The 14,479-nt window shown below is 40.8% G+C and overlaps 1 protein-coding gene across 1 annotated transcript; it reads right to left on the reverse strand.

Moving 5' to 3' along the window:
• Positions 1 to 1,422: 1,422 nt before the first annotated feature.
• On the reverse strand, positions 1,423 to 7,550 carry LOC136008372 (ovalbumin-related protein X-like). The gene is made up of 7 exons (XM_065667496.1): positions 7,383 to 7,550; positions 6,753 to 6,803; positions 5,335 to 5,463; positions 4,466 to 4,583; positions 3,592 to 3,734; positions 3,125 to 3,280; positions 1,423 to 1,824 (listed from the first exon to the last, which is right to left on the reverse strand). Exons 1-7 carry the CDS (start codon positions 7,548 to 7,550, stop codon positions 1,423 to 1,425), a joined length of 1,167 nt encoding a protein of 388 aa, XP_065523568.1.
• Positions 7,551 to 14,479: the final 6,929 nt, after the last annotated feature.

The raw sequence follows: 14,479 nt of genomic DNA on the forward strand, positions 1-14,479 counted from the left end.
AAAAATAAATTAGTATTCCATTGGGCTATTTCTTGGTAATTTGTAATACAGAGAGGAATCAAACTCCAGATGTGTGAATTTATGCATTTCATAAATGCTTCAGAAGCTTCATATTTACGTGCTTTATTCATTCTAAAAATAGGATTTTGTACTAAAGCCCATTTTACTCCCAGCAGTTACAGATGAAATTATATTTTTAAGGATTTGTGGACCAGAAAATTACTATAATTCTCTTGACAAGCATTTGTGATTTTATTTTATTAAGTTAACAAAAAAAAATCAAAACCAGTAATGTATGATTAGAATGAAAACAGGACACAGCATTGAGCCAATATACCCATATTTGCAGATGGCAATGGACACATAGAAAGAGAAAAACAGAGAATATTAGGATTCTCATGTATTTCTTAAAACAAGAGATGTAGCCTTGAACCATAACAGGAACAAAGAAGCCCAGCTGTATTCATAGAAGAATTATGTACCTGATGTTTGAATTCCACCCGAGGGCTTTCCAGTGACTAATTGAAGTTTACCTGCTAGGCAAGCTCAGAAGAGACAGGGATAATTTTGAAAGCTGTGTTTTCTTCACAGAACTCCCATGGAGAAATCAGATTTTTTAATACCACTTGCAGGATTTTTTACAAAAATCAAAATGGGCTCAAATTTGACATGTCTTCTAATGTTTTCAACAAGAATTCAGGCAGCTCTTTGGTCTGATAGTTCTCACTGAGTTCTGGATCATGCGGATCATCCATATATCCATGTTTCAGGCTCTGAATCTACACTCTGTGAGAAGGCATAATTGAACCAAAGATCTTTTCCCGCTCACTGAAGTTGAAAGGAGACTCTCCGTGACTTTGGAGAACCTCTGAAATTCAGAGTTAGGCGAGTAAGTCATGTGAGAGGACAACTTTGGTGAGTGGACATGTACACCATTTCCCAACAGCTAAGCAAAAAGCAATTGAAATGTACACAGGGACCAGTCAACAACATGCATAGCAGAATCTTAATCACAAACATCTACACCAAACTGGAGATCTCAAAGCCCATGTTTCAGGAACAACATAGGTTTGTCAACAGAATGTACTGGGGAATGGGATGAGCACAACAACTTGTTCCCTTACTGAAAATCACTTGGCCCCTTCTCAGCTGATGGGAGAATCTAGTCTCTGTGGGCTCAGTCTCTGTTCAGCTCAAGCAATCCTGGAACTTGTATGAGAAGGGAAAGGAGTAAACATACTTGCTGTTTCTTCCTCACCTGCAGATATGTCTTTGCTATGGAAGTTTCCCAAATAGGCATTTCTTAGATTAGGCTTTCCATTTGGAGAAAATATTGAAGAGATGAGATTATACTACAATCCTACAGTAAAGGGGATCTGTTTCTGAAGGGAAGACAAGCTTTATTTCCAGCTCTTTCTTTCTTTAGGGGGAACAATATCTACCAACAAAGAGGATGCTGTTGGTTGGATTATGTTTGATCAAGAAAAGGAAAGGGTGGTCAGCTCTAAACTCTTCAGACTCAGGGGACTGTTTGGTGACTCCTATCACACCTGCTGAGCCAGCCATCTCAGTGCCCTCTTCATTGACTTCCATGTATGCCTTATGGAAGGCCTCTGATATTTTCAGGTTCTTTGCTGAAGAGATGCCAGACAGATCTGCTGAAGAGCTGAACAGGTCTGTCATACCCAAGGCCTTTAAGACAGCTGTGAGGTTGTATTTTTCCTCAATCTTCATGCGCGGGAGGTACACTTTCACTCTCTTCTTTTCCATCACACTGGGACTGGTCCACTCCGTAAGTTTTGCAAAGTTGATTTTTTTCTCAAGCTGTGAAAAGAAGTAGGAAATTAAACAACTGGGATGTGACTACAACTTCTTACCATTCATTTTAGTCAAAGCTATCATACAGAAAACAAGCCAGACTGTTTCCTAAAGTGCATCCTATCAACATCCTTCTCATAGTTTATTATTTGCTTCTTCACTACTGCCTGTGTCACTGTCTTTTCATTCAGTTTCTTACTCACTTGACACATCCCCTTTTGTCCAATTTATCTTATGTCTCATGAGGCACAACCTAATTGTTACACGGCCTAACAAATATTTTTTTACTAGTTTTCATGCATAGGGCTCACTCAACCTGACTTAAAGCAGTTTGATGTTTTCTTTTACTAACTGTTTTGTTCTCATTTTCTATTTCTGTATGATCATGAATTCTTTCTGATGTTGACGTTAGATTCAAGTCTCTTCTGTTTGCATAGTAGAATAGAACAGTTAAGGTTAGAAGGAACCTTAGGATCACCAAGTTCCAAACCCCCTGCCATGGGCAGGGACGCCTCTCGCTAGTCCATGTCCCCCAAGGCTCTGTCCAACCTGGCTTTGAACCCTGTCAGGGGTGGAGCAATTACCACTTCTTTGGGCAACCTGTTCCAGTGCCTCACCACCCTCACAGTAAAGTTCTTCCCTATGTCTAGTATATAATATATCTTACATCCTTATATCTATTTTCTTTGTTTGGTGTATAATTTCCAGCTGTACTTTATGTCTTTCCGTCTCCATATTCACAACTCTCTGAAGTCTTAGTTAATGAAGTGTTATTGATCAGTTAGTTTAGCTTGGTTTCACCATTTCATAATCAAGAATATTTTATTTAGATCATGCTTTATCTGCTTTTTCATTCCATGATGGCATAATCATAGCAATTTTTGAAAGGAACCCTATTTATGATGTTTAACGAGCATTTTGCTAAATAATAAATAAAAAAATACGTAAAATTTGGGATTCCTGCAAAGAATGCCTGGTTCTCATAAGTTTTAACAATATTTCCTCAACAGTTTCTTTGGGGGTGGAGGTGAAATTACCCCTCAATGGAAAAAAAATATCTGCCCATACGTGCATCCTATTCTGCAGGGCTACAGCAGCACTACTTTTCTTCACTTTGGTGTTATTAGACTGACTCCAGAGTTCTCCCAGGAGACCGATCACCGCCTGAGCACTTGGTAGCACTTGGGGGGCTTTTGCATACAGCCGTGGGGTAGGCAGCTGGGATGTTAATGGACAGCAAAAGATCTGGTGGCAGCTATGTCATACTGAACTGGTATGTCATCTGCTTCCCGTGCCAGGACCATACCTGCTCCAGACCAGAGACATCATCAGGCAACAGCACCAGCATGCTCAGCTCTCCACTGGCATACGGCAGCTCCAGGATCTTAATCTTCTCTGAAGGCACAGCTCCCATTTTGAAAGTACTGTTCTGACACATCATTTGCACAGGTCTGCTTTCTTGCTGCAGAAACACAAACGTGAGACAGTGTAACTGGGGAGTGATTTTTTCTTTAAGCAGGCAAAACTACAAACTCTTAGAAAGGGACGGGAATTGATCTTGAAGCATGCTGCCTTTGAAAAAGAGCTGTGCCTCCATTTTCCTCTCTTACCTGCTGGTGTGCTCAGGTCAGACACATATCTCTCAAACCTGACAGCAAGGAGACGAGTTAAATCACCTGGGCAATGACCACATCATGTTGTATGCGTAACACCCAGACTATTGCCTGTGCAAGCCCCCGGTCTGGTTTCTTGGCCAGAAAATATGCCCCCTACCTTTGTCATGCTGAAGGGAAATTCCCGAGTGTCTTCTTCTTTAAATGCTATCTTCCATATCCCTTTGAAGTAAATGGCATTCACAATGAACAACAGAGTATCCGAATCAACAGAGTGTGGCTCAAGAAAATCTTGGATCTGTCCTTTAAGGAAGAAGCAAGGCAGAGAGTGGTAAGTTTCACAGCAGTAGTCTTGCATTTTAAAGGTCAATTAACATGCTGCTTCTTGGTTTGACTTCCTTTTCTTAAAAGGTCTGTACGTGGAATTCATTTTCATAAGGATGATTTAGTACAGAATGACTGGCACCTGGCCAGACATTTCTGCAGACGGACAGGTAGGATCAGGAATGGTATACGTCTCCAGTGCTTAGAAAAAGATTTATATATAAAAGAAGGAAAAGGAGAGGGAATCAGCAATACAGATTTTGCTTCTTACAGTGCTTGTTTCTCACATTGTTTTTCCTCCCACCTCAGCCCAATAAATGTACATAGCTCATGAGACATTCCTTTCCCACCATCAGCCTAGTGAGTGCATTACTTCATTTCAGGAAACCCACATGTTACCTACCCATCTAACATATCCTTGTAAAATTATGCCAATGTTGAGACTAACCTTGCATGAGTTAAGCTCTCCAGATACAGAAAGCGTGCATATAAAGTGTGCACATCCTGGCATCTCTGCCTCTGCCAGAGATGTTTAAAACACACTGTTACTGCCACACAGATGCAATAAAGTCATCCCTTTCCACAGGAAATATCTATGAATGGGGATGGGATTGGAGGGTAAATCTCTCCTCTAATGTTTAGTCTTTCCAGAAGTTGTTCAAATACAGTTGTGAGAGGGAAGTATACTTCAAAATCTTGTCTGACCTTACCATTTGTCTGATTTTCCACCCAGGAATTAATGACCTGTCTGGCTCGATCTGATGCTGTTTTGAAGTTAACCATTTCCAGACCTGTTCTGTACAGTTTCTTCACACATTTTAAGTAAATCTGTAAAGACAGCAATTGTAGCCACCAAACTAGTAATTCTTTTAAAAACAGTATGAAAGTGATATAAAACATGGCTAAAAGGATTTTTGTAGTGATGCCATGGTTAGGTTGTTCTCATTGCTTACTTTCTGGAAGAACCTGCTGAAACTGGGCCAGAAAAATTATTCTGATCCATGACATTTTCAGATCTGGCAATTTTACTACTTTACCAGTTAAGAGAATATATATTAAAAATGTTTAAATGTTTTCTTGAAGAAAACCTGATCCAAAACCACGGTTTCAGGTTCGTATCAGAGTGTTTTATTATCATTATGTACACTCCTTTTATTTTTAAATGTTTTTCTTTATTTTTAAAACTAAGAAGTTTCTTTGATCTGGAGTATTTGTATCCTTTGTTTTGAAAATGTCACATGAAAGATTTCGACACTTTCAGAAGTTGGTTTCAAGGTGAGGTTTTCAACTGAAGAAATGTGCTCAAATCAAATATTTGCCTGGGAAAAAAAAATGAACTATTAAAATAGGAGCCAGGAGGGAGATAGGAAATACATTACCAAATACTTTCAGCTTTTACTCCATTCATTTTTACAAGGGTAATCTTTTTGCCTGGAATTGCTATTGTCAGTGCTGTGGCAAAGGGAAAAGCTATGGAGATCCACACCAGTGGATTAACAGATCACTTACTCTGGCCATTCCTCCTGGATTACAGGTTTACACAGAGTTTAGCAAAAAATCACCATGAGGTACAACTTACCGGTAGGATCGAAGATGTCTTTTCAGCATAGAGTCTGTTGGCAATGTGGACTGAATAATTGGCTTTTGGTGCAGTGATATCAGAAAGAAGTTCTTTAAAAAGTATGTGGATATTCACAGACTTGCCACACTGAAAGTTGTTGGTAAGAAAATAAAAAGGTACAGCTGTTGGCTTATTTTACGAGGAAGACAATCATTTATAAGGTACAAGTAACATGGAAAAAGGCATAGTGTTTGAACATCTGCAAATGGACATCTACTACAGTCTAAGATCTCCATGGGAGGGATGTTCAATATAAGCAATTAATGATGTACAATTAATTCACAGTACATGATGACACACATTCTAGGTGATAACAAGCAGAAAACTTCTGTAATGAATGTGAAATTGTAGAAGTGAGGTGAGAAAAACAAAAATTCAGGTGTCAATGACTGCATTTGGCAAGTTGTCATAGATACAGAGCCTCTAGCTCCAAGCTTCTGCTTGCATTTTCACAGTAGCCTTCTGCTGAAGGTGCAGATAGGATAAGAGTGCTAGATGACTAGGAAGTGCTTTACAATATAATGAAAAAATAGATCAACTGTCTAATACTGCAGGAATAGCTTTCCATGTGACAGAGACTGTGTAAGAATGTGCACAATGATAGAAGTGACTGGAACTTCATTTAATGAGGAGAATGGTGTTGAACTGCTCTTTTCCAAATGCTTAACCAGCCACTAAATGCTTTAGCTGGTGTTACCTTTATTTTTCTTTATTATGAAAAAAAAAATAAAGTGTTAACAGTTCTTTGCAAGTCCCACTTTGTGCTTGTGGATCTCAAGTGTATGGGGACAGGCCAGGGAGCATGGCTGGTGTTACCTTTATGGAGGCAGCAGATTGAGGAAAGCACACAGGTGGTATCAAGGTACTGGGCCCTCTCATGGTGCTCTTGGGGTAGCAGTGAGAATTGGAGGCTGGAAAAGTCCCTGCAGCTTTTGAAGAATGGGGTTACCCTCCAGCCATTGAGGCTTCTGGGCTTTTTTCTGACAAAGCATCTTCCTGCCCCATTTTGGAGTCTGACTGCTGTAACCTGGTTCTAGGTACTGAGCCCCTTTCAAATGCTCCTTGGAGGTGTGCATATGCTCGTCTCCACAAGAAAGTAGACTGGTGCCCAAAGCATCATACCCTGTTCTGTCACTTGTACTAGTGCTACATGTGCATCCTGTTTTCTTTTCCTGTTTTTTTTTTTTTGGTTTGTTTGTTGATTGGTTTTGTTTTTAACCTCAGTGATGAATCAGAAACTAGGAGTGAGGTCTCTTAAATTAAGAATGTTAGAAAAAGTTTGGGAAGGTATTGAAGCTACTTGAAGCACCATCAGAACAGTCTGTTCTCAGGAGAAAAATGTGAAAGAGAAATAAATTTACCTTAGATTTCTGTACCTTGGTCTGAACACCTCCTCCAAGTCCTGCAATATTGTCAAAGTGAAGAGCCTGCAATTGGAAGTAGCAACAGAAGAAATTAAGTATGTGAAGTCTACTGAGAGTCACTGGTGTTTGTGTTGAAACAACAGGTTTGGACTAAACAGGTCTGATTAACACATGGATGAATTGAGAAATTTCATGTGAGGTTTAAATATTTCTTTTTTTTCTTTTACTACATGTGCCACACTGAAAATTTGTGACTACAATGATTAGCTTAGATCCCTTCTTTTCCAGTTAATCATGTTCAGTCTATAAACCTTATTGTACTGTATTTATAACTGTGATTTATAACTATTCTATGATTCTATGATTTTGTTCTCTTAATGCTTCCTCTTTTGTCTATTCCAAGTTGTCCTTTCCACCTGGAAGGAATCAGGTCTGTGAAATAATAAAAGCTGAAGTAAGAGATTCTGTCTTAACAGTTCTTCAAGACTGCTCTTTCTTAATGGAAACCAAAGGCCGTTCTTGCTCTTCATTGAGAAGAGCAATGATGGTAAGTGAAAACTCAGCTCAAGATCCAAACCTTGCAGTTTGGAATGCCATGCCATTCTTTTTCTAGGCAGGTTTGAATCCATTTATGTAACTTACCTTCTCCATCTGATACTCAGTGTTACCTCTTGCTCCCAGGTAAACCATGGCCAGGGCTGCAATTATGCTCAGGGGGGAGTAGAAGATGTTGTCACTGGCATGGTAGACTTTAAGTTCTTTGAATACATCAAAAGCAAATTCTGCATTTGCTGCACTGATGGAGCCCATTGCTAAATTTAATGCTGTCTAAAATAAACAGAAATATGATTGTCTAGTGGTCATATGTAGCACTTGCTTTAAAAAGTACTGTCAATAGCCCAGAAACTGCTATTTTTTTGCAGTTTTTTTGGTGCTGAACCAATGAATGGTATGAAGCCTACACATTCTGCGGTCAATAGAAATATTGTAACTCCTGACCCATTTATCTCTGAATGCATGTTTGTTTTCTTTCAGCAAGATACTACCTCATCATCAAGATAATATCTTATACTTGACTTTTAGGAAATAGTCTCATCCCTGCTTCAACATGATAAATATAACACTGAATGGATGAATGTCCCTATGGCCATCTGGAGGACTCTGAATGATGTTTGAGATCTTTAAATCAAAGGTAGTCAATTCACTATACTCTTACTTTTCACTGTTGCTTAGTACAATCAGCCAGAAATTTGGAGGTTGCTTGTCTGTAGTTTATAGGAATAACAGGAATAAGTTTCTCTGTAAACCCAGCCAGTTGCTTAGATGCTTAACTATAGATTTAAGGGGGGGTCCTTTCCTGTAGTTCCATTGTGGATATTTAATCTCTGCTGATGCTTTTTTTGTTGAGAAAAAGCATAAGCATTTACAACATAAATACATGTTTTGGCAATACAGCTTGAAAGAGCATAGAGCTGCATTTGTTCAGTCAGGTGAAAGTCCTGTACATGCAAAGGAATGTGACATGCTAAGGATATTCTTTGAAGCCTGCAGTGATTCTCTCTTTCAAATATGATAAAGTTACATACTGTTCTCATATCTCTAAAACAGTTAAAGTTGGAGGAATAGCAGCATATATCCGTAGTTTGTAGCAGATGTGTTTTATTTATGCAACCTGAGAAGCACCAGGTGCTAATGACTGTGGAACCACAGACTTTGGGAATCATCATACTGTGCCTCACCTGTGTTATCCAGAGAGTGAGACTGAGAAAAGAAAAATGCTTTTATTCCCAAATTAATTATCAAAATTAAAAAATAACAGTTTTAATGTGACCCCAGATTTTCAACGAAAAAGTATTTCTACTCAAAGCTATGATGTACACTCGTATTTTGCGCACCAGAAGTATTTGACAGTCAAACAGTATAATATATATTGATAAGGCAAGGTAAAATTATTGTATATGCTGTCTTTTTACATATCTGTCGTATACTTACCTTAAAGTTCTTAAACATAATATCACCTTTTTCCCGTATTAAAGAATACAAATTAGAAATTATATTTCACTTGGAGAAATACTTACCCACAAACTTCAAAGAGGCACGTAAAAATCCAGCTTGTCAGCTGAACCTAAACAGATTCTTTGAGCTCTTAGTGATATATATTGTACCATTTGAGACACTCCCACTCTTAGCCTTGAAGGAGTCATCTTTTGAGTCACTACCTTTCGTCAGGATCTTTTGATTCATTGCACTTTGAAACACTAAGCAGACCAATGTTAGACTTGTCCTCTATCTACAGCAGGTGAACCTGTACTTATTGAAGTAAGACCCAATTAAAAAAATTACTTATTTAAGATTTTGTTGTAACTTGTAAGTCTGTACAAAAGCAACTGGAATTCAAATTTTCAACTGTCTCATGCAGTTCTTTAGAATTTGCACATTACTGTGATTGCACTGTATTAGGTTTCCAGAGTCAGATGAGAAATATATAAACAAAACTGAGCAAAAACAGTGTTACAAGTATACCCAGCAGACCATAGTACAGTTTTAATACACCTATCTGCAATATCAGATCAGGTGAATCTCATAGTCAAGTGAAGCTAAAGATCTCAAAATATTACATGAAAATAAGACCTAGTCACAGTGCCGTGAGCTGGGAGCAAGGAAGCAGTTCACACCACAGTCCACCATTAGTGATCATCCATGGATACAGCTCAGGAAAGAGACTTGCACTACCAGGGAGTGCAAAAAGCTGCTGAAGCTCTGTATATATACAACAACCCATCACAGATTCTATGCAGTGGAACAGAGGAAAATTCCTCATGGACAGTGACAATCTGATGTCTCAAAAATAATGCAGTTCCAAGCAGAGCCAGCTGTGGGATGGTCCTTCTTTTCAGAGGGTTTCGCAGTGGACTTTTTCCGTGTTAGAACAAACCCAAAACTTTCTGTTTATTTTCCAGACCAGATTAGTACTCAAAGGTGATCTGGTCTGCCAAAATGCAGAAGTACATATCTGGAGTGAAAGAACTGGTGTGGTTTATAGCTTGTACTTCCTGAAAGCACAGCCACATCTCCTTCTATAATTAGGTGAGGCCAAAGTTTCTTACCTGAGGTCAAACTATACGGTCTATGGCATACATGTGGAGGAGGGGAGAAGGGCTCTGAGGAGAAAGCACATCTTCCTAAAACTTCATTTTGACGAAAATATTCAGAACAGCAGTATTGAGATGAGTTAGAGGTCTGAGGGTGGGCATGGCAGAAGAAGAGATTTGAGAAACTGATGAATTATGTATTCTATGGGCTTTAAGTTGGACCCCAGAGTATTCAAATATTCAGAAATGGTTTTAACAAGCCAGTAGGATTTAAGGAATGATTGAGGGTCAGCTGTTAATTTTTCATTCTTAGCAGGTCATGGCAACAAGACCATGGTACCTGCACAGGCCATTCTAATGGATCTTCCATACCTACTTTTTACAATGGCAGGTGAATAAACTACAGAATCTGTTTACAAGGACATTCATGGTCTGTTAGACAATCATAATGCACAATAGTAAATATAATTCAATAGAAAAACACCTATTAATCTTTAATGAAGAGTATAATAAATGAGCAGTAAAGAAACAAATCTCGCATATGTAAAGGTCATATGAGTGGACAATAGACTCGCAGATTTGTATATATTTCACAACTGGGATCGACACACTCAAATGACTGTGCATGGTACAAACACCTTTACTGATACAGTATGAACACAGGGATTAATTTCTAGGGCCACCCAGCAGAGGTGCCAAGTGTGTGGTCGCCATGGGCAGGGACATTCCCCTGGGCGTCCAGGGCACAGTCACTTCCTCAAGGCCAGAGCCCAAAGATGTTTTCCCTCGGGTCCTGAAGGAGCTGGCGAATGAAGTTGCTAAAGCACTGGCCATCATATTTGAAAAATCATGGCAGTCAGGTGAAGTTCCCGATGACTGGAAAAAAGGAAATATAACCCCCATTTTCAAGAAGGGGAAAATGGAAGACCCAGGGAATTACAGACCAGTCAGTCTCACCTCTGTGCCTGGCAAAATCTTGGAGCAGATTCCTGGAAGGCATGCTAAGGCACATGAAAAACAACAAGGTGCTTGGTGACAGCCAGCATGGCTTCACTAAGGGGAAATCCTGCCTGACCAATTTGGTGGCCTTCTATGATGGGGCTACAGAACTGATGGACAAGGGTACAGCAGTTGATGTCATCTACCTGGACTTATGTAAAGCGTTTGACACTGTCCCACACGACATCCTTGTCTCTAAATTGGAGAGACATCAATTTGATGGATGGACCACTCGGTGGATAAAGAACTGGCTGGACGGCCGCACACAAAGAGTTGTGGTCAATGGCTCAATGCCTGGCTGGAGATCAGCAACAAGTGGTGTCCCTCAGGGATCGGTGTTGGGACCGGTCTTGTTTAACATCTTCATCGCTGACATGGACAGTGGGATTGAGTGCGCCCTCAGCAAGTTTGCTGATGACACCAAGCTGTGTGGTCCGGTTGATATGCTGGAGGGAAGGAATGCCATCCAGAGGGACCTTGACACGCTTGTGATGTGGGCTGATGCCAACCTTATGAAGCTCAACCATGACAAGTGCAAGGTCCTACACCTGGGTCGGAGCAATCCCAGGCACAGCTACAGACTGGGCAAAGAAGAGATTACATAAGTCCAGGTAGATGACATCAACTGCTTTACCCTTGTCCATCAGTTCTATAGCCCCATAATAGAAGGCCACCAAATTGGTCAGGCAGGATTTCTCCTTAGTGAAGCCATGCTGGCTGTCACCAAGCACCTTGTTGTTTTCCATGTGCCTTAGCATGCCTTCCAGGAGAATGTGCTCCAAGATTTTGCCAGGCACAGAGGTGAGACTGACTGGTCTGTAATTCCCCGGGTCTTCCATTTTCCCCTTCTTGAAAATGGGGGTTATATTTCCTTTTTTCCAGTCATCGGGAACTTCACCTGACTGCCATGATTTTTCAAATATGATGGACAGTGGCTTAGCAACTTCATTCGCCAGCTCCTTCAGGACCCGAGGATGGATTTCATCAGGTCCCATGGACTTGTGCACGTTCAGATTTTGAAGATGGTCTCGAACCAGATCCTCTCTTACAGTGGGCCCAAGGTCTTCATTCTCACAGTCCCGGAGTCTGCCTTCTGTGAGACTTGTGCTGCTTAGGATAGTATTTTTACAGTACTTGCCTTTATCACATACACCATTAATTTTTTTTTCTTTTATATCTGAAAATATGTTTGTCTGATTATGCAAGCTAATACATTCTAGCACTGTTCAGTGTTCAAGACCAGGTTGGGCAGAGCCTTGGGTGACATGGTCTAGTGTGAGGTGCATTTGCCTATGACAGAGGGCTTGTAACTAGATAATCTTAAGCTCCTTTCTAACCTAAACCAGTCTGTGATTCTACGATTTCACTCTTTTTTCTTTTCTTTTTTTTTTTTTTAATGTAAGTAATTTATATTTGAAACAAACCAGATGTACACGAAATACTAATGGTGGTCTTTGAAAAACAGGTGTGGTTATTTTTTGCATACCCTATTAATCAGAAAAGCCCACAGCCTGTGCTTGGTGTTCTTGTCTTTTAGCAGCTAATTGGTGAGAAAACTGTACCTCTACTGGTAATTTTACTGTTTCAGGTTGTATTTCATGTTGAAATTGCAGCAATCTGAGACAGCTCCACAGACTATCATGAGTCTGCTTTACTTAACAGCTGAATTTGTGTTGAATACTCTAGTTTACTGTGATTTTTCCTGCAGACCTCAGCATTTAAAAGAGCTCTTTGAATCTGCAGCTCTGAAATAGCACTAGTATGCTCACAGTGCTTACTTTCTTTCCATCAGCAAATAACAGGAAAAAGAGAGCATGTCATCAGAGGTGGAACATTTTTTCCTTTAAAAGCAAGTATTTTTCATGTATCTGTGGTTTTGGACACTGCCTACTGCTAAACTGGGCAGGCTGCTCTCTTCTCTGTAACCCCTTGCTATGCCTTCCCACCACCCACTCCGCAACATCCAGGAGGTGGTTTAGGGAACTAGGTCATCAGCAAGGGAATCCACTTTACCAAAAATGTTCCTCTTGGTTTACACCCCAGAGAACTGTTCATCAGCCAGTAAGGCAAGCAATAGTGGTGGCGTAGGGGAGGGAACAGAACCACATAAAAGGAAGAACACAAGGGGAGCAGTGTCTTCTTCCTCAGTGGCATTAGGCTGGCTCAGCCATGTCCTAAAACTACACTCTTAAATCCCTGGTAAAATCAAATGCAAGATAGAAGCAGTAAGTAAGGTTCAGGGTTTACCTATCCTAGTGGGATTGAGGGCGCCCTCAGCAAGTTTGCCGACGACACCAAGCTGTGTGGTCTGGTTGATATGCTGGAGGGAAGGGATGCCATCCAGAGGGACCTTGACACGCTTGTGAGGTGGGCTGATGCAAACCTCATGAAGTTCAACCATGACAAGTGCAAGGTCCTACACCTGGGTTGGAGCAATCTCAGGCACAGCTACAGACTGGGCAAAGAAGAGATTCAGAGCGGCCCTGCGGAGAAGGACTTGGGGGTGCTGGTCGATGAGAAAATGAACATGAGCCGGCTTCAGTGTGTGCTTATAGCCCAGAAAGCCAACCGTATCCTGGGCTGCATCAAAAGGAGCGTGACCAGCAGGTTGAAGGAGGTGATCCTGCCCCTCTACTCTGCTCTCGTGAGACCTCACCTGGAGTATTGTGTGCAGTTCTGGTGTCCTCAACATAAAAAGGACATGGAACTGCTGGAACAAGTCCAGAGGAGGGCCACGAGGATGATCAGGGGACTGGAGCACCTCCTATATGAAGACAGGCTGAGGAAGTTGGGGCTGTTCAGCCTGGAGAAGAGAAGGCTGCATGGGGACCTCATAGCAGCCTTCCAGTACCTGAAGGGGGCCTATAGGGATGCTGGGGAGGGTCTCTTCGTCAGGGACTGTAGTGACAGGACAAGGGGTAACAGGTTAAAACTTAAACAGGGGAAGTTTAGATTGGATATAAGGAGGAAATTCTTTCCTGTGAGGGTGGTGAGGCACTGGAATGGGTTGCCCAGGGAGGTTGTGAGTGCTCCATTCCTGGCAGTGTTCAAGGCCTGGTTGGATGAAGCCTTGGGTGGGATGGTTTAGTGTGAGGTGTCCCTGCCCATGGCAGGGGGGTTGGAACTAGATGATCTTGAGGTCCTTTCCAACCCTAACTATTCTGTGATTCGATGATTCTATGTCGAGTTGTCCAGTGCCTAAACTTAGCATAATAGGTATTTTAAAATAGGAGTTCAACTTCAGTGTCACATTTATTAAAGTATTACCCTTATTTTTACTTGCTGTATTAGACTATTCCTCCACCTACTTAATACTGCACACTACTACATTTACTATTTAGTTTGCAGTGGTTTTAGTGTGATAAATGGAACAAATACAGGCTGCCATATAATACCTCTGCTATAGATATTTTTACTATTTTTGATGAAAAATAGGTGGAACAAGAGTCTCATGGTACCTGAGCACTAAGAGAGCTGGTTCTTAGAAGTGAGAATGGCTGATCACTGCTTAAAGTTTTATGTACGCAAGTGTCCAATTCCCAGCCATTGCAGAGTAGGCCTTGTCACAAAAGGTATTCCATTGTTCTGAAACCCTATTTTTGTTCCATGGAAGTTTATGAAGAAGTTGGTGGATTTCCTAGCACATAC

Source organism: Lathamus discolor, chromosome 2 (assembly GCF_037157495.1).
Source record: "Lathamus discolor isolate bLatDis1 chromosome 2, bLatDis1.hap1, whole genome shotgun sequence".
Taxonomy (NCBI): domain Eukaryota; kingdom Metazoa; phylum Chordata; class Aves; order Psittaciformes; family Psittacidae; genus Lathamus; species Lathamus discolor.